Below are 19,380 nucleotides of genomic sequence, written 5' to 3'. Positions count from 1 at the left end.
CTTTCTGTGTCTGTGTGTGGACAAGGCCTTGCTGGCTAATGACACCCCGGGGTAGCAGCTGGGCTAAGGCCATCGCTGCTGTGCCCCGAGGCGATCAGAGGACAGGCACCCGGCAGGGCTGACCATGGCCATAGGCTCTGCCAGGGGCGGGCAGGGGTCACTGCAGGTGTTCATGTGGTGGCGGCGCCATTGGCGCCCGGGCTGAGGGCAGCTGGGGCGGGCAAGGGTCTGCTCCTGGGAGACGAGCGGCCCAGCAGCCGCTACGCTGCCCCGGCCCGCAGCACCGCGCGGGGGGCGGCCCGCCCGCCTTGCCAGTCCCCAGCCCGGGTTCCCCGGCGGCTCCGCGCTCCCCCGCCCGGCCGCAGGGAGTCCGCCGCGCCTGCAGGGGTCGCTGCCGCGGGAGGCGCGGGGCTGTTCGCTCGGCGGTAGCAGTCGCAGCAGCCGCAGCGTCCGTGGCTGTAGACGCCTGAGCAGCAGCAGCAGCAGCAGCCGCAGGAGAAGCAGCCCTGAGCCGCGGCGGCCTCGGTTCCAGCTCCGGCCCCCGCCGCACGATGCCGACCGTGGAGGAGCTTTACCGCAACTATGGGATCCTGGCCGATGCCACTGAGACCGCGGGGCAGGTGGGTCCCGGCCGCGGCCTGCAGGGCCCCGTAAAGCCCCGGGCTCGCGTGCGGCAGCTCCCGGCCGGGGGGAAGCAGCGGGGCGCAGGCCGGCGGCTGGCTGAGGGGGCGGGGATCGGCCTGGGGCTGAGCAGCTTGGCGGGCAGCGGGTTAAGCAAAACAGTCACTGATTAAAACAACATTGCTCCCGCCGCCGCCCAAAGCCTCAGCCTGGGCCAGTGGCGTTAGCGGTGAAAGCCTGGCTCCCCCCCCCCCGGCCGCCGTTTGCTGTTGCTGCAGACCCGGCCTCGTTCAGTCGGAGGGGACTCGACCTGGCGTTCGTTACACGCCGCTTGGATCTCAGGCGTAGAGGGGCTTCGTAGCCAGCGTTTCCCCAGGACGTGGAAGGCCTGACTTCCAGAAGTGCGTAGCGACCGCTGCTCCTGTTCCGTTTTAGTGGGAGCCATGGGTAGCCATCACCTCTGAAAAATCAGTTCCTTGCAGCTCCCTTCTGCTTGTCAGGCCTGGGGCTCTGTTTCAAATGTGGTGTTCTGGAGTTTGAGTTATTACCGCAGTCTCAGAAAACAGACCTGCCTTGATCGGTGTTTGGCCCAGAGAAACTTGTGGCAGTCATAAAAAGAAAAAAGACACGTCTTGCGTTTTTTAAATTTATTATTGCCATCCAGAACAGGCTGTGTTGAGTAAAGCATCCTTTCTGCAACAGTGAGGAGAGTAGGGTGTTAAAAACAGAATTCAGTTTGTTTTCTTTAGAATAAAGTATTCTGATTTTTTGTTCCAGTTATAGTATGTTGTTTGGGAAACTTCTGCTAGCATTTTAAGGTTTCAGTCCTGCATAGCTTTACGTAAATAAATAGAGTTAAGCATGTGCAGAAGAGCTTGCAGGATCCGGGCCTGTGTGCAATGAACAGCTAAGCAGATGTAGGAGTGAAAATGAAAATAGCCAAAGTAAGTAAATGACAACTGGTGCATAATAATTGAGGAGTTACTGGTCAGAAGGGAAACTTATTTCCAAGTATAGAAATTATGTACAATAGTTTATTTAAAAGACAGGTGGTAGGAACAATATTTGAATAAGACAAGACCAATATGATTATTCATCTGTGAACTACTGTCACTTACAGATGTATAATTTGGGGACAGAGAGATTGCTTGTCCAGGTCTGGCCAGCAATTGTCTTTAGGGCATGAAAATAAAAGCATCTCAGTATAATTTCCTGGCTTGCTAGATTAATTAAAAAAAAATGCCTTGGCAAGGCCAGGTGAAAGATCAAATGTCATCTGAGAGAGAAACTAATTATTGTAGTTCTTGTATCTTTTACAATTAATTCCTTCCTGTCTAGATAGTCGGCTTCCAGGTTCCGATCCTGCCATACAACCCTGATGATCATGTGGAACTCTATCAACTTAATTGTGACCCTGCTTGTGTAAGGGTCTGCTCATGTAGATCTAATTGTAACATTTGGCTCTTAGATGGTATAAATATTTAACATTATTCAGCTGAACAGAAGGTGATTTATTGGTCCAATTGTCTATTAAGGGCCTGATCTCTTACTGAAGTCAGTGGAAATTTTGCCACTCTCTCAAAAGAAGTAGAATACCATAAGCCATTTCCTACCTTATTGGTGGTTTGGACAGTAATTTTTTTCATTAAATGAAGCCTTTATTTTTTATCAATAATTTTGTTGGTTTGATTAGCAGTCAGCACAGTTATGTCAAAGCAAATTATGGTCCGGTTAATTTATCATTAATATACATGAACTTTTTGCAAACAGGTTGCTGTATTAATGGTGAAAGTGAAGTGTAACTGAGAGTAAAAAGTCCTTTCTTGGTCCTAGGGAAATCCAAAGTAGACTCTGCTTTATATAGTCTGTCTTTTCTTCTAGCATAAAGATGCTTATCAGGTGATATTGGATGGCGTAAAGGGAGGTGCCAAGGAGAAGAGACTAGCAGCACAGTTTATTCCAAAATTCTTCAAACATTTTCCTGAGCTGGCTGATTCAGCTATCAATGCCCAACTGGACCTCTGTGAGGATGAAGATGTTTCTGTAAGGATACATGCTGGACATTTTGTAGCAAGCTGCTATATTAATTCTTATTTTGTGCTCCCTTTTATTCCTTTCCCATTTTATATAAGTATTTTCTTGCAAAAAATTGGACTTCAGTGTCCATATGTTTCCAAGCATATTATGTCTGTGTGTCATAAAATTATAATTAAACTAACAATACGTTAGTGCCTTCCTCTTATTTCAGTCAAAACAATTCTGATCACTTTGGGTGAAATAAGCTGATTCCTACAGATGCATGTCACTTAGCTCATTGATAATGCTTATAATGCAAATAATGTCTGTAGAACACATTGTAATTGGACTCATCTTCTATCACCAGATAAATCTTCCTTGGGTTTCTTTCTTCACTATCCCTTGTGACTCGACCCTTTCTAATTACAGGAAAAAATTCTCTAGCCAGAGACTGAACTAAAAATATTTTTCATATCCCTAACACTTTTTTATATCAAAGTACTTTACATGTCTTAAGCCTTACATCTTCTCAGGGAGGTAAGGAAATATTTCTCCCATTTTACATTTACACATTGGAAACATGAGAGACAAAAAAAAATCAAAGACCTGATTTTCCAGCAGTCCTCAGCACCCACAACTCCAATTTGCTTTGATGGGAGTTCTGTAGGCTAAGCACCTCTGGAAATCAGACCTAGGTGATTTGCACAAGGTCAGACAGGAAGTATCAGCTGTGCTGGGAAGAAACCCCAGTATTTCTGACTCTTGAACACTAACAACTAACCCATCCTTTTCTGTTTTAGCCAATAATACCTATCTAGAAGTGGTTGAAAATGATCAAATAAAGGATGGAAGTTGTATTATTTTTTAATACAAATTTGTTCATGAGGTTTTGATCAGTTAGTGATTTTTTTTATGTAAGTGTTCAAAGAAATTGTTAAAATGGCATTTGCCCAAAAATATTAGGCTCAAGATGAAATCATAGTTATTTTATAATCTGCAAATATCTGTTCATAAGACTTCTCCAAACCAACCACAGATGCTGAAGTTTGAGTTGTCACTAGTGTCTGATTAATAGCTGGGGCAGAGACTTTTTGGTATGGAACTAATGGCACAGCAGAGTTAAATAAATCAAAAACCTCACATGGGTTCTGCAGTTTACATCAGCATATGCAATTCAGAAAATTTGAGTTCAGCATTTAATTCAAGGATGCTACAGGAAGTAAAAGGTAGCAGAAGTCACACACTAAATCATCTTACTCTATGTTGGCTTAGATATCAAACGCGTGGTTTTTTTTCTCATTTAGCTGTTTTTCTTCTGAACCCTTTTAGAATCAGTGCAGTCTTACTCTTCCTGTAATTATGTGCTAAGATTTTGACTCTTCTGTTCAGATGATGACAGTATTTCATTTTGACAGATCCGACGCCAAGCAATCAAGGAGCTGCCTCAGTTTGCCACAGGAGATAATCTTCCCCGGGTGGCTGACATACTGACCCAGCTTCTGCAGTCAGGTAACATGTACTGATGATTTCCTTGCCTATTTCCTGCTGCCATGTGCTTCTGTTACATGTATGTTTGTGGCTGGTTTAGTTGAAGAGCGTTACCGTTGTAGAAACTGAATTCTTCCTCTGTTGATTCATTAGCTTATTATGTAGCAATCTGCCACAGTTGTCTTCATGTCCTGTTTTTGCTCCATTTCTTTTCCCCTGTCATTCACATCTCATATCTGTAGTGCAAATATGCTAGCCTCCAATTCTGCTGGGAAGTGATTGATTATCTTAATTTAATGCAGAATGACTTACAGTTATCTCAATATTTTTGTCCCAGCTTTCCATGGCCTGGACTACCCTTGCCCTCAATACAAGAGCTAATGAACTTTTCATATACTGGTGCCCTGGATCTGTCTTGAATCAAGTGTCCATGGGGATCATTTATTTCCTAAAGGCTCTGAAAGACCAATGGATTTATTTTCTTTGGCACAATTTAAACTTTCACATTTTCAGTGCACAGTAAATTAAAACATTTAACATCATTCAGTATTTCATATACAATATATATTAGTTTATGTTCAAAAAGAAAACCCCAGTGGCTTTGTAGAGAGCTAAATATTTACTAAATGTTCAGAGTTATTTTGTAAATGCACTATTTTAGTCTCTCCTAGTCAGTAAATGGGAAATATTGCCTTTCAGAAGGGACTTGCATTTTGATGCCACTTTGCAGCAGAAGCCCTATTTGATACAAAATAAGAGGGAAAGAATTTGCTTCCTATTTGGAAAGCACTGGAGAACTTCAAACTTATTCTGAAGTAAATCCATAAAAAAAAATATTTATCATTAATATATCAGTTGGTATCACTTTGGTTACTACTGGTTTAACCATCTCTTCAGCTAACCAAAATATTTAGTTACGATAGTTAACTTACAAAAGTTTGTGACTCTGGTTTTTAAAGCTTTCTATTGGTGAAATTTATTTTTTCATTTCTATTTTGTATCTTCACTGTCAGGATGACAGGAAATATTTGTTAAACATTTAAACTCTGCAGTGACTTGCTCTTTGTAACCAGATGTCAGGAGCAGAAACCTTTTTGTATTATGATGGAGTATTCTTTTGACTTTTTATTCTTGCCCTTACTTCAGCATTTCAGAAAGATACATGACTTTGAATTTTCTCTCCCCCAGATGATTCTGCAGAATTCAACTTGGTGAACAATGCTCTGCTAAGTATTTTTAAGATGGATGCTAAAGGTAAAGAACAGACTCTTTTATATATAATGTTTTTATTGTTTAAAGCTCACCAGTCATTGGTAAGTCTCAAGGAGTGAGATTAGGAATGGTACTTGTATCTGCTGCAAGGCAGTGTAGAATTTTAAGCAAATGTTATTACTTGCTGTTCTGTGTCAGAGATCTTGAGCTGCTTAGCTTATATAAATACAGATCCATTACAACTTTGTAATAGAGTGGCACCCGAAATGTTATTTGATATGCAAATATACAGGAAAGCATGATCTCTCCCTTTAAGAATTATGTGTTCTGCTGTGCTGTATGTTTACCTCGTTTCTAAAACTAGCAATTTTAAAATAAGTTCTGGAACTTTTCCAATTTGGAAAGTAGTTTTCATTTTACTGTATATCATAATTATAAAATTGTTGAATGGTTTGCATTAGTTGAATTTTGTTTGCATTTCAGGGACACTCGGAGGCTTGTTCAGTCAGATTCTTCAGGGAGAGGATATTGTGAGAGAACGAGCCATCAAGTTCCTCTCTACAAAACTCAAGACCCTGCCTGAGGAGGTGCTAACAAAGGAAGTAGAGGAGCTCATATTAACTGAATCAAAGAAGGTAAGTGTTGTGTTTCACTCCAGATTTAGATTTTGTTAAATCAGCTTTTTTTGTAATAGAACTGTTTCCAGTATTTAATTATTTAAAATGCCATGCACGTTATGGCATGTATACATGATTCTGTGATTACCCTGCTATGTTTGCAACCCAGATGTTACAGCATTATGTTAGCATGTGAATGCGAAAGCAACTATTTTTTCCACTTTTGTTTATAATCTATTTTCATTGTCCAGACTGAGAGAAATGGAAAAATCAAGAAAACTAACCAAACAATAAGAAGTAAATTACATGGTTAAAGTTCTTTCAGTTTTAGGCATTAAGTTTTTGTTAGTAATCTAAGGACACTTGATATTTAAAAATTATTGGCTGAGCAAAGTGAGGTCCTATGCTCAATTTGATGACATTTCTGTCTGTGACCCTCTAGTTACTTTAACCCAGAGGCATATACAGAGATACTGTATGTTTTCCCATTTTTTAAAATGCAGGAAGCTAAAACTGAACAATTGGATAACAGCGCTATTTACCACCTTAAGTGTAATAGGAGACGGGTATTGCAAATTGCCTCAGTGGGATTCTGTTTTCTGCTTTTATTTTAAGGTCCTTGAAGATGTGACGGGTGAGGAATTTGTCCTTTTCATGAAGATATTATCTGGCTTAAAAAGCTTACAGACAGTGAGCGGGAGGCAGCAACTGGTGGAACTCGTGGCTGAACAAGCTGACCTGGAGCAAACCTTCAATCCATCCGATCCAGATTGTGTGGACAGACTCTTGCAGTGCACTCGACAGGCAGTGCCACTCTTCTCAGTATGTATTTCTTTCCTTTTGTATAGTTAGTACCATATTAAAGTTACTGACTGTAATGTCTTTAACATCGTGACTAATTGTGTCAGAGTGATTGCATAGCTGTGACTTATAGTCAGCAGTTTCTCTGACCTAAGTCTTACATGTATTATGGACTGATCTGTTCTGGAGAAGTTCCATTCAGATTTGTAAACTTTTGTGTCTTCCCTAAGTTCCTGCTTTCTCACAAATTGAAGAATTTGATGTGAATGATGTCTCAGTCTCCCACTTCTGTTCTTCAGCATATGTGGTATTTGTCTTGGTGTGTTAGCTGAGAGAATTGAAATTTTCTTTATTGGTTTTGGAAGATAATCTTACCAACTTGACTCTAGGAGCTCTCTCTCTAATAAACTCCATGCTCAGCAATTTCTAGGCTTAATTTAGTAAAGATAACTTTCTTCCATGGTTACAGAAGTCTTTTAATACCATTCTTTTTGTTCTTTGTTAGCATCCCTGGCAGATGGGCAGTTCTGTTGCATTGGCTCTATGTGCCCAGTGTAGTTTTTAGGAACTACTCTTTCAGAATCAGGGGGAAAACATCACAACTCAACATTATAAGAGGGGTATGAGAAATGAAGTATGTCCTTGTGGTTAAGGCACTGGATTATATTTGTGGCTGTATCACAGACCTCCTTTGTGATATTTGGTAGGTTATTTAATCTCTGAACCCTAGTTCCCCATCTTGTAAAATGGAGAAACCTCTGAAATTCTAAATTGCACTGATTTAACTGTTTTTGATGCACTCCTCCACTCCAGGAGATTTTGACAGTCTGTTAAAGGAAAATACGGTGTTTTCTTTTTGTGTCTATAGCACAGAAGGAACTGAGCAACTTCTGAGACATCCTGTGTTCAAAAGAGTTTTGTCAGCTTTTGCCCCAGTCTTGCAAGGGAAAGTCATTATAAGATAAAGGCAGGATTTAAGGTCATGGGCAGGGACCATGAGGTTCTGGCCAAGTGAAAGCTCCATCTCTCAGCTATATCAGACACAGATTACCACTTCGAAAGGAGGCTTCAGCCTAACTTCAGAAATAGGTTAATAACTTCTTTTTAAAACACTGACACTTGCACAACCAGAGTAGGATGAGTCCTTGCAAAAGTTCCTGGATTGTGTGTTTGTTTTTTTTTTTTGCTCAGACTTTGGAATCTTGTAACAATCCCCTCTTTAGATATAAAAAGTGAATATTTGCCAGGTATACTATTAATTATACATGGTAATTATACATACCCCATATCCACTGGGCTGACCTAGCACTATCTGCTGTCGAGAGAGAGCTGGGTTTGAATCTTAAGCTTACCCTCTTGCTCCATTCTCAGTGAGGGTTAGAAATATTGCAGAGGTGAGAGCACAGAGTCCAATAGACAAATATTCTACTGATGGATTTAAACTTATACATTGATTAACTCAGTCCATTGCCAGACATATTGCAGTAGTTTAAGGCCTGTTTTCAGGGAAATGGAACTGTTATAGATAGGAAAAAATAAGCATATGCAATTTTATCAAAATCCCCTGTAGCCTAGGCACCACTCTTAGCTGGAAGGGCCCGTGTGTTTTGAGGGGGGAAATTGGCTAAGGGATAGCAAAATGATGGGTGTCCATTGGGCAGGGAAGGTGGGGATAAATTAAATCAGACTCCTGCAGTAACCTTAGTGTCTTTCTGAACTTTTACAGAAAAATGTTCATTCTACAAGGTTTGTGACTTACTTCTGTGAGCATGTGTTACCAAACCTCAGTTCCCTGACTAGTCCAGTGGAGGGCCTTGATATCCAGTTAGAGGTAAGCTAAGCCTGTAAAAGCTAATAAACCTCAAACATACACATCATAGTGCCTATTCCAGAAGTGAATGTTTCTCTGCATAACTCTCTGGGATTGTAAAAACTACAGTGTGTTTTCCAGCAATGTGCTGGTCTACTCTTCTGTGGCTCTTCCAGTTAATAACATGAGGAAAGACCACAGCACTCTACCAGCTGACGGAGCTGTGTTGAGCAGAACCTTCCTTCTAATGCCTAAGAGTAAATACAGAAAGCAAAACCCTTACCCTAATTAAGAGGAATAATGACTACAGTCATTAGTCATATGGTGATCTCACTGAACTCTCCAAGCTGTTGCTGTTCCTTCACATTGTCTTCCAAATAGCCCCCTTAGAGTTACCACTTTGTCAACAATGTGCTTGTACTGTGCAAAACAAACAAACAAAAAGTGAAAAATTTCTGCCTGAAAGAGCTTACAAGCTGAAAGACAGATCCAGATAGATAAGATTCACTGAGAAGCCATGAGGGAATAACTTGAATACCTTTTTATATTCATTATTTTTATTGTGTCACTACTTGTGGGCATGATGGAGGGAGTGTAGCTTTAGGAGGGACTTAAATGCATTGAGGAAGGAGGCTTGAATGAACATCTGGCAGATTGCAGACAGGAGATTCAGACAAACTTAGTCTGGCATTCACTGATAATAATTGTTAAAATACATGTATAAATATTACTGTCACATGTTAATTTTCATTAGTTCTCTACAAATCTCTGCTACTTAAAGCCTGCATTAAAGGTAAAACGTCCCTCACCTGGCATGAGTTGTATTTTATAGACTTTCCAAAATCATGATTGCTATTTCTGGCAATTGAATGTTGCAATATGCTGAAGAAGCCATGTTAATGTTGCAGTCCACTTTTATTTAAAATTATGCAACCATGTGATTATAACTTGTAGCTTTACCAAGAGCTGTTCTTGTTTGTAGGTATTGAAACTACTTGCTGAAATGAGTTCGTTTTGTGGTGACATGGAAAAGTTAGAATCAAACTTGAAGAAGCTTTTTGATAAATTACTGGTAAGGCAGACTTTTGCTGTGATACAATAATAAAAAATGCATGCCTCAAAGTGAGTGACCTTCAGTAGCTTATTACCCATTTATCTTTGGTCCCTTTCTGTTGTAAAGGTAGTTACCCCTGGTTATTCTGTTCAAATAAGTGCAAAGATCTCTTTGCCCACTTTGAATCTCTCAGTAGCATTGCAGAACTGGATGATTTCTCTACACACCATTTTTGATCTAAGTTGAAAAAAGTAGCATTGTTTGTGTTCGTATGATGATCTTAAAATCCATCAGTACTAGCAGTAGTGGCAGGGCTACCACAGACGCTTACTGGCTCAAAGCAGGTATAGTTGAGATGCTGATAAAAGTGTTGGTAGCTGATCTGCACTGGCCTGCAAACAAATGATAGTAACATGGAGCTAGTGCAATGAAGGGAGAGACTGTTAGAATTGTCAGAATAGATAAGGCCCTATGTAATGTAGCTTAAACTAGTTTTGTTGGAGTCTGTACAAGACTGCAGCAGAGCCTATAGAAAAATGGTCCTCCCTGCAATCCAACAATGCACAGAGTGGTACTAATAAATTAGGTGTTTGCTGGACTGGCTGTTTCCAAACACTGACTTTAACTGAGGAGTTTTGTACGATCATATATTCAAGAGAAACTGTTAAATAGATTAGACTGCTAACCTGCTTACATATTTAGCTAACTGATTTGGTAATGCTGTTTATTTCCTATATTGAGGTTTTAATTTTCATAGCCATGCCCTCTTGTGAATGTGGGTGAGATGCAAAGAGTGGAGAAAAGGGAACAGGTGAGTGAAAGTGTCTCATTTATCTGTTCTGCTTGGTGTTCATCAGGAGTACATGCCACTCCCTCCAGAGGAAGCAGAGAATGGGGAGAATGCTGGCAATGAAGAGCCCAAGTTGCAGTTCAGCTATGTGGAGTGTTTGTTGTATAGCTTTCATCAGCTGGGGAGAAAGCTTCCAGACTTCCTCACGTCCAAGCTCAATGCAGAGAAATTGAAAGACTTCAAAATCAGGTAATTGTACGAGAGACTGGAATGATCACTTAGCTGCAAACCTAGCTGGAATGGGCATATTGGAAGTGTCAATGTAGAATGTTATTGATCCTTCCTCTGCTGAACTGTTTGGGTGCAGGAGAAGAATAAATCAGATTAGTAAGTAAAATAATGAACTGGTTGAAAAATGTTGTCAGCATTTATTTAAAAATTAAAAAAAAACTCTTGTCCTGTCACGGTTTTCCTTTTGCTTGTGGTTTTCTTTTACAGGAATGTGTGAAGTTTTGTGCTTGGCTTGGTTGGGGTTCATTAAATACTTAAACTCTTTTTTCTGTTAGGCTACAGTATTTTGCCCGAGGGTTGCAGGTTTATATACGGCAGCTTCGTCTGGCACTTCAAGGAAAAACAGGTGAAGCCTTAAAAACAGAAGAGGTATGTATTCCCCAGGAACAGTTCTCTTATTGATTCTACAGAAATAGCTATTGCAAACCATTATAAATGCCAACCTTTTTTGCTTAGATGACTAATTGAATGATACTGGGAAATGACTATCACTATGCTGCTTAAGCCTAATAAATGAATGTAGATTGACACTGCATTTCAGGCAAATACTATCAATACAGCTGATAGCAAGTATTTTAGAGGCGAAAAAGCTCTTGTAGTTTGAATAAAGTTTGTTTTGTGGTCTGGAAAGTGGCAAATGTTTTCTAGATTTAGTAAGTGCTAGATGACAGCATGTATGAATGCACCATTCTCTTACCTCTACAGACCCAGGTTCAATTCTCCTCATGTGCAAATGAGTTTCAACTCAAATTTGTTGTTAGTATTTCTCAGTACTACAAAAGTACTAAATTAGGTGCCATTGGCCATGTCCAGGTTTGGAGTACCAACTGCGTTGCAGGTCAGTAGTCAAGGAAGCTGAAAGAGCTGTGTGAGGCCACAGGGCTTCAGTGCCAGAGGGTGCTGGAAATCAGGACTGGGGTGCACTGATTAGCAGGGAGTGCAGCAGATTGGGACTGAGGCTCATTAGCAGAGCTGTACAGTGGCCAAGCACTAGGACAGTGAGGGCAACAGATAAGATTGAATTGGTTTAGCAGAGCTGCGGCGGGAAGCTGGCATAGTACATCGCTGTACTGTTGCTTGTCTCTAACCAGTGCTGTCAGTCACTTTCAGGAGCATTAGCCTTAATTTATTTATTTATTTTAAATAAAGGCAGTTTGCCAACACTTTATACCAGAAAGCAACGTTCAGTGTCCTGGGCTTGTTAATGTGACAGTCTTGCAGTTCTCTAAGCAGTTAAGTTTCCCATCTATTGCAGTACCAATCATGGATTTCAGAAGCAATGTTACTCCACATACAACAAACCAGTGGTGCTAGCTTCCTAAGTCAGTATCTGATTATTCAGTAGTTATGCCTGATCCTGGCCAGACTTCCTTGCATATTGAAACAAGACAATGACGGAGAGTTTTCTGCAAAAGGTTTTTGCTGGGCTGCTACTGTTGAACATCCCTTAGTTCTTGCATTTGCTTCAGTTACGCTCTCTTGACTGGGTTTGTATTGCAAGCCTGAATGGGTGGCAGATAGATACATGGAGTGGTTGCATGACTGGCAGTGTCATCTATCCAGATGCCATTTCTGGAGAAAGGGGACAGTTCTAAGCCACAACCACATGCAGCTAGATGCAACAGGTCATAGTTGAGCTTTGGTTTTCAGATTATAGTAGTGTTTTGTTCACCCACAGATTGTCTGTTTGGCCTAGTTACACGCCATACATTTCATTTTGAATGAGACTGCTAAATGTATAAACAAAGAATGGTAGGAAATTGGAGATCCTGGAATTCTATAGCCAACTGAATTTCATTAAATGCAAAATTACTGAGAACTAAAAATTGTAACAGCTAAGTCATTTATAGAAATGTGCCATAGATCTCTCAAGGCCATAGAAACTTATTAGGAAGTGTGCAGTAAAATTCCAATACTTCTGTCTTCACTAAATGCATCTGATGTAATCTCAAATTTCTAAAATAGCTGGAATTAAAATTGCTGTATTTTTCCCCTTTTGCAGAACAAAATTAAAGTGGTTGCCTTGAAAATAACTAATAACATCAATGTTTTAATCAAGGTAAGCCTTAAATCTTCTGTTATGTCTAAGTATGGAGCAGGTCTGTAATAGAAGGATCTCTAAAAAGGAAGGCTCAGGAACAGAGAGCTATTGAGAAATTTCCCAGATGGGGATCAAATTTTATTGTCAAGACACTGCACTGTCATCTGTACCATGGAATAAATCAAATTCAGCATTGGCACTACGTTAAACTTCTTCCCTTAAGTTTGTGTTAATTTCCTGGTCTGAGGAGATGAGTGCTCCCCTGCTGTCATGCAAGTACATTTCCTTTGTGAACTCTCTGGAGCTACATGTTAGCAACTAACAATGGAAATTATTAAACAAAAAACTTATTGAATTGAAAGTAACAGTGACTGGGTGACTGAAATCCATTTCCGTATTCTACCTGCTCAAATTGTACTATAACAATGATGTTCAGTTTAGGATTTACTTGCTGTGTCTGATTTCAGCAGGTTTGATGGAGTTTACAATATATTTAAGCATAAAAGCAAGTTAAGGATTGAGCAAGTCTTACCTCGTAACATTCCATTTTTTGGTATCTATACTTAGAAATACATCCCTGAAATGTTGACTTGAGGTTTACTGTAATGTTTTTAAAGCAAATTGTTTTGATTATACTTTCCCTTCAAAGTTCCTACCATGGCACTCTAGTGTGAGCCAACTCTTGCTCATTCCCATGCTGCTGCTTAGCGCTGTGGTGGGGATAGCAGAGATCCAAACAGGAGCCATTGTAATTCATTGTAGTAATGTACAGTACACATGTTAATGTATTGTGCAGAATCATAGCATGAGATACTTCTGTTAATACAATATTAGAATTTCATATTAGAGTGCATGGAATAAAGTGGCTGAATTTTTTAAGTGGTTCATCCAGGTAATTCTTGTTGCTGGATCCTAGGACTTAAGTTATCTTTGGTTTTAAAGAGCTTGTTTGAAGGAGGTTGAGGGAAATAGGGAAGTATGATTAATACAGACTCATAATATAGGTAATGTAGTGTTATTGGCGTGTACTTCATTTTATGGTAAAATGTCCACAATTTTGTTTGTTTAGGACCTTTTTCACATTCCCCCTTCTTACAAAAGCACAGTTACGCTGTCCTGGAAACCAGTACAGAAGGCTGACGCAGGGTAAGAGTTACCAGGAAATCTTGCTTAATGTGATGTTATTTCATACATATATCGTGGAATCTTTATTTTGTGATGTACAATAACTTGTCAGTGTGTGTTCAGCACGAGCTATAAAACAAAGATTTGCATGCAAAAAGCTTAGATAGAATTAACGTTACAACTGCAAAATAGTACCTTGTAGTCATTGTGCATAAGTGATAATCTTAGGATCCAGTTTGCCACACTGTGAGCCACATAGCAGCTCTAGTTGTTGGCGAATGGTATAAGGTGTCAAGACTTGCTGGGATGATACAGTAGATAATTTAATCAAAATGAGGATTTTAGGAAGGCTTTACAATACCATCTTCCATTAACTGCTCTGCTGGCTTATAAACACTAATCTATGGGGCTGAGCATACTGTGTCTGTACTTATTACCTCGGGGATAGTGCAGCATCTTTCAAAGACCTCTTTATATTTTCGTGCCTTTGTAGTCAAAAAAGAACTAGTGAAGATACAACCTCAAGTTCACCACCGAAGAAGGCTCCAGCAGGACCAAAAAGGGATGCCAGGCAAATATACAACCCACCCAGTGGGAAATACAGTAGCAACCTGGGCAGCTTTTCTTATGGTGAGTTGGAGAGTTTGGAAGAACCTTGCAGTTTGAATTATACCCCTCTGGGAAGGATGTCAGTTAAGCAAGTTCCTTTCCAGATCCTCAGATGATCCAGAATTTGCTGTCATGATTTTTCCATGTAATAGTATCTATATATATATATTTTAATCACTGGTCTAGTAATAGGATAAGTTTACCAGCCTAATAACTAAGCAACTTTGCAACATAATTTTAGCAGCCACCGGTCTCTTGCAGATCTGGGGATTAAATTGTTTGAAAGCTAAAATTCCACATTATATTATTATTTTAAATAATGTTCTGTTATCTCCAATATTGTAATTTTTGTCATCACCAATTTTAGGCATGGTAGGCAGACCTTTAGGGCTACAGGCTGTTTTAACTTTTAATATCATTTTAGAAATTATAGCTGGTAATGATTCTATTAATCTAATTTGTCCCCGTGTTAGTGCAGGATCCGCTGAGGATGATAAACTTTGAGTTCCTCATTCAAATATGTCTAATTTTAAATATCCAATGTTCTGTCCTTCCCTTTGTAAAGTTAAGCTTAATGTAATTTTAAAGGCTCAATATTAATAACTATTACAAGGGGAGGTGAAAATAGTAGGGGTCTAAAACATTTTGATGTATTAAGGCTTCCACTGGGATCAGACTCTAGATAACGGAAGCCTGAGAAATCTTGAGACACTTTGGTTCTTCCAGTGAGATCAAACTTACTCTTAATGGAGCTAAATGAAAAACTGACTCCAACGTACAAACAGTTCATTTATGTCTTCTGGTTCTTCCAGTGGCCTTAGAGCCTTAAACTGAAAACATTAAGGTACCAGTACAGCAAAACACTTAAGTATGTACTTAATTTTAAATAGGTCATTAGTCCCATTTGAAGTCAGTTTTTGAGATATGCTATGATGGATAGGCAATAAAAACTCTTAATAAAACTGATAGAGAACCTTTCAAACCAATATACTATAGTCTTGTCAGAAGGTTTTAAGTACTGTTGCGTAGATGGGGTTAGCCCAGGTAATTGTACCTAAAATAATAGAACAGCTGTAACAGGCATGATAGTATTGCAATTTCATTTTTAATCTGCTATTCAAGTACCACAGACCTGTATTAGATAAATGTTTGCATTTATTTTCAGAGCAGAGAGGTGGTTTCCGGGGTGGCCGAGGGAGAGGCTGGGGAGGACGAGGTAATCGCAGTCGAGGAAGAATCTACTGAACAGACCATTGCATTCTCCAGAGCCGTTATGGGGTAAAACACCAGTAAAAGTGAAAGTACTGCTCATCAAAGGATGCCTGGAGTACTGTATCCCTTCAAGGACTGCCTTCTGCTAAAGACTGACTTAAATGTTCTTTATACCTTTGTATGTATGATCTACTTTTCTAACGGACTACAAACTTGTCCATAGTGAAACTACAACTGTATTTTTGGATGATTAGTCAGCAATTTTGAGTTATTTTAGAAGTGTCTTCAGGGCTTATTCAGAATTGGAAAACAGCATAGATGTTTTATCTGAAACTACATCTTGACAGTTTGTATATTAACCTAAAAATCAGCTATTACTCAACTAAAACTATATTGTAATTGAGTTTATATATAAAATAATGGACAGGAAAGGGATGACTACAAAGGTACACATCCGTTAAGATTGACAGCTGCAGTAATCCTTTCCTCATCTGTAACAATATCTTGCAATATGTGGAGAAGAGTACCATTATTAAATTACCATTTATTTACTCCTTATAACAGAATCGTTGACTATTCAGACAAATGCTGGATTATTAAAGTCTGTAACATGGAAACACACATTTTGCTTGTAGCATGAAGCAATCATTTAACTTAAAGTTGTGGAGAATGCAATGTTTTTGTTTTTGTACAAATTACTCTTCTCCCTAAATTGTAATGCAAAAGTGGTGTTTTGCAAATGGGTTTTTAATGTTCAGTATAAATATGTATGCATATGACATGAAATTTCAGTTAAACAGGTTTAAAAAAAAAAACTAGAAGTACTTCAGGAGTGGGAAAAGTCAGATGCAATGATTAAGCTTCATAGATAGGAGTTGGACAGCAGCAGTGGCCTGGCTCTTTCCTGTGCGTTTGAAGATTTCTGGGGTGGTTGGCACTTGAATTTTTTTTTTTAAACAATACCAACTGCATTTTAAAAATACACAAATAAAATTTTATTTTGGGTACCACTGAAAAAAATCCAGCTATGTTGTTTGGTTCAGGTGGAGAATTAAAGTCTCCGTACTAGTTTGTTCTTCGTGGTAACCTAAGATTTTGATTTAACAGTGGACACCCAGTAAATACAGCTTTATTTAAGAGCAGATATGGCACAGAGGTTTGGTCGTTGTCCCCCTCCGCCCCCCAACTTATTTTCACCACTTTTTTTACTTTCTCCTCAGGTCATTCTTAAAAGATTGAACATTGTAAAAAGGTGTGGTTATAGTAAAAAAGAGAAGTTGTGGGGAAGGAAGAAATATTAACAAATTCTGTTGACATAAAATAGCTTAGGCTTTAGAGGACTGAAGATTTCCCTAACTTTTATTTTCAACGTTTTGATGACTGTACCCCAAACCAAATGCCTAAAAGTAATGTTTTCCTACTAGTTTCATGTGTATTTGTGAGGAATAGCTTGTGAATCTGAGACAGGTGTCTTCATTAACATTCTCTGATATTTATCACTGCAATCTGAGGAATGCAGCATTTGCATTTCTGGAACTAGTGCAAGATCCTGTAGAAAACTGTCCCTTTAAAAAAAAAAAAAAGCCAGAACAGGAAAACTACAGAAGCTGTCTCCAAACTTGATTTTTGTGCAGCTTTGGAACAGTGATGGTAAACTTTGGACATTCCATAAGCACTTGAGTTGAACTTATTTTACTGATTATAAGACACTTGCTAAATTCAGATGTTCAGTAAGAAACTGAGCAATTAAACTTCAGCTTTCAAATACAAATTGACATGATCAAAATGTCATTTTGAAAATAGGCACGGGATCAATGTTATATTTCCAGGTGAAAATTCAGCATGTTGCACATAGGGCAATAATTTGTATTATTTGAAGATTTCTTAATGATTTTCAAAGCCTATTTGTAAGCAAATTTATATTCTAATCACTGGATGCGAACAGCTTCTTTGCTCAATGAAGTTTGAATGAGAACTTCTGAGACCTCTTTTTCAGAGATAGTGTGCAGCTTCAGCAAAGTTCTTGCTGCCTCAGAAATAGCTAGTTCCCCCCTCCTTTCATTCTCAATTTCTGATTCAGTGAATTCTTTTGGAGACACCTGTTCACCACCTTGTTCAACTGTAAACGTTCCCTTATGCTTTTGGAATAAATTCATTTTGTAATTTTGTTTGAGTGGCTTACTGTTTCATGATTACTGTAGTTTTAAACAGTTTCATACTTTAAGACCATTTTGTGATGGCTCGCTAATGGGACATTACAGTATCTTACAACTTTCTAATGGCTTTCATTCCAATAGGATCTCCCTGATTATTTCACAAATATATAGAATTAATAGTTTAATCTACAAATTTGAAGCAGCCACCATTAAGACAATGTTGTAGCTATTTAACTCTAAATCAACACTACAAGCAAAGTTTCAGATAGGAAATGAAAGATACACCTCTAATAGAAATAGCATGAGTTTAGGTCAGCTGAATGCAATGACCCATGCTACAATTCATAGAAATGTTGGACTGGAAGGGACTTGAGAAGTCAGCATCCAGCTTCCTGTGCTGTGTCAGGACCAAGTAAACCTAGATCGTCACCGACTGGTGTTTAGCCAACCTGTTCTTAAAAACCTCCAATTATGGGGATTCTACAGTCTCCCTTGGAATCCTATTCCAGAGCTTAACTACCCTTATAGTTAGAAAGTTTTTCCTAATATATAGCCTAAATCTCCCTTGCTGCAGATTAAACCCATTATTTCTTGTCCTACCTTCAGTGAACATGGAGGACAATTGATCACCATCCTCTTTATAACAGCCCTTAGCATGTTTGAAGATTTATTGGGTTCCCACTCAGTCTTCTTTTTGTCAAGACTAAAACACACCTAGGTTTTTTTTTAACCTTTCCTCCTAGGTCAGATTTTCTAAAGCTATCATTTCTGTTGATGTCCTATGGACTCCCTCTAATTTGTCCATATCTTTCCTAAAATATATCATCCAGAATTGGACACAGTATTCCAGCTGAGGCCTTCCCAGTGTCAAGCAGAGTGGGACAATTATCTGTCTCTTACTGACAAAACTCCTGTTAATACACCCCAGAATATTAGCCTTTTTGCATCTGCATTATATTGACTCATTCAATTTGTGATCCACTATAATCTCCAGATCCTTTTCAGCAGTATTACCATCTAGCTAGTTATTCCTCATGTAGCTGTGCATTTGATTTTTTCATTCCTAAGTCAAGTTCTTTGCAGTTACCTTTATTTAGGTGGGATGCCAGTATGAACATATCTTGCTTGGGGAAAGTAGTGTATAACATTGTAGACCCAAACTCCCATTGGCAGTGACTAGATTCATTAGCAGCTAGAGGCTATTGAAATTATCTCTGTAAAATGAGTTTACTTTCTACTCTCTGCCTCATTTTATTTGGTGGAATTTGCTAGGCCTGAAAATCCTATCAAGTAGTCAGACTTCCAGGAAGCATGTCTCCACTTTAGAAGAATTTTAAGCCCATATGTTGATTTGGACTTAGCCTCTGTGCGCACATTCATATGGCCTCCAAGCTTGTTGGCTATAATTCTATGTACCTATGGCTGATGTTTCTTTCTTAAAAAGAAAACTACCTTAAATTGATTCAGATTAAAACAGCCTGTCTGTTCAGCAACACAGGCTTGCTGAGACACCATTGCTGTGTTTTGTTCTTTTCTC

At 39.1% G+C, this 19,380-nt stretch overlaps 1 protein-coding gene across 2 annotated transcripts; it reads left to right on the top strand.

Moving 5' to 3' along the window:
- Positions 1-427: 427 nt before the first annotated feature.
- API5 (apoptosis inhibitor 5) lies at positions 428-17,854 on the top strand. 2 transcript variants are annotated; one of them, XM_045014977.1, is made up of 14 exons: positions 428-620; positions 2,503-2,664; positions 4,053-4,146; positions 5,314-5,379; positions 5,821-5,972; positions 6,570-6,776; positions 8,482-8,586; positions 9,548-9,637; positions 10,477-10,658; positions 10,976-11,069; positions 12,703-12,759; positions 13,811-13,887; positions 14,360-14,496; positions 15,641-17,854. In XM_045014977.1, the coding sequence occupies exons 1-14, from the start codon at positions 552-554 to the stop codon at positions 15,718-15,720; spliced, it is 1,572 nt and encodes a 523-aa protein (XP_044870912.1). In that variant the 5' UTR covers positions 428-551; the 3' UTR covers positions 15,721-17,854. The 2 variants fall into 2 exon arrangements, with proteins under 2 accessions (XP_044870912.1, XP_044870913.1); XM_045014978.1 differs by lacking the exon at positions 428-620 and adding an exon at positions 1,536-1,565.
- Positions 17,855-19,380: the final 1,526 nt, after the last annotated feature.

Source organism: Mauremys mutica, chromosome 4 (assembly GCF_020497125.1).
Source record: "Mauremys mutica isolate MM-2020 ecotype Southern chromosome 4, ASM2049712v1, whole genome shotgun sequence".
Lineage (NCBI taxonomy): Eukaryota > Metazoa > Chordata > Testudines > Geoemydidae > Mauremys > Mauremys mutica.
The sequence above is the reverse complement of the archived record's forward strand: the minus strand, read 5'-3'. Positions and strand labels throughout refer to the sequence as shown.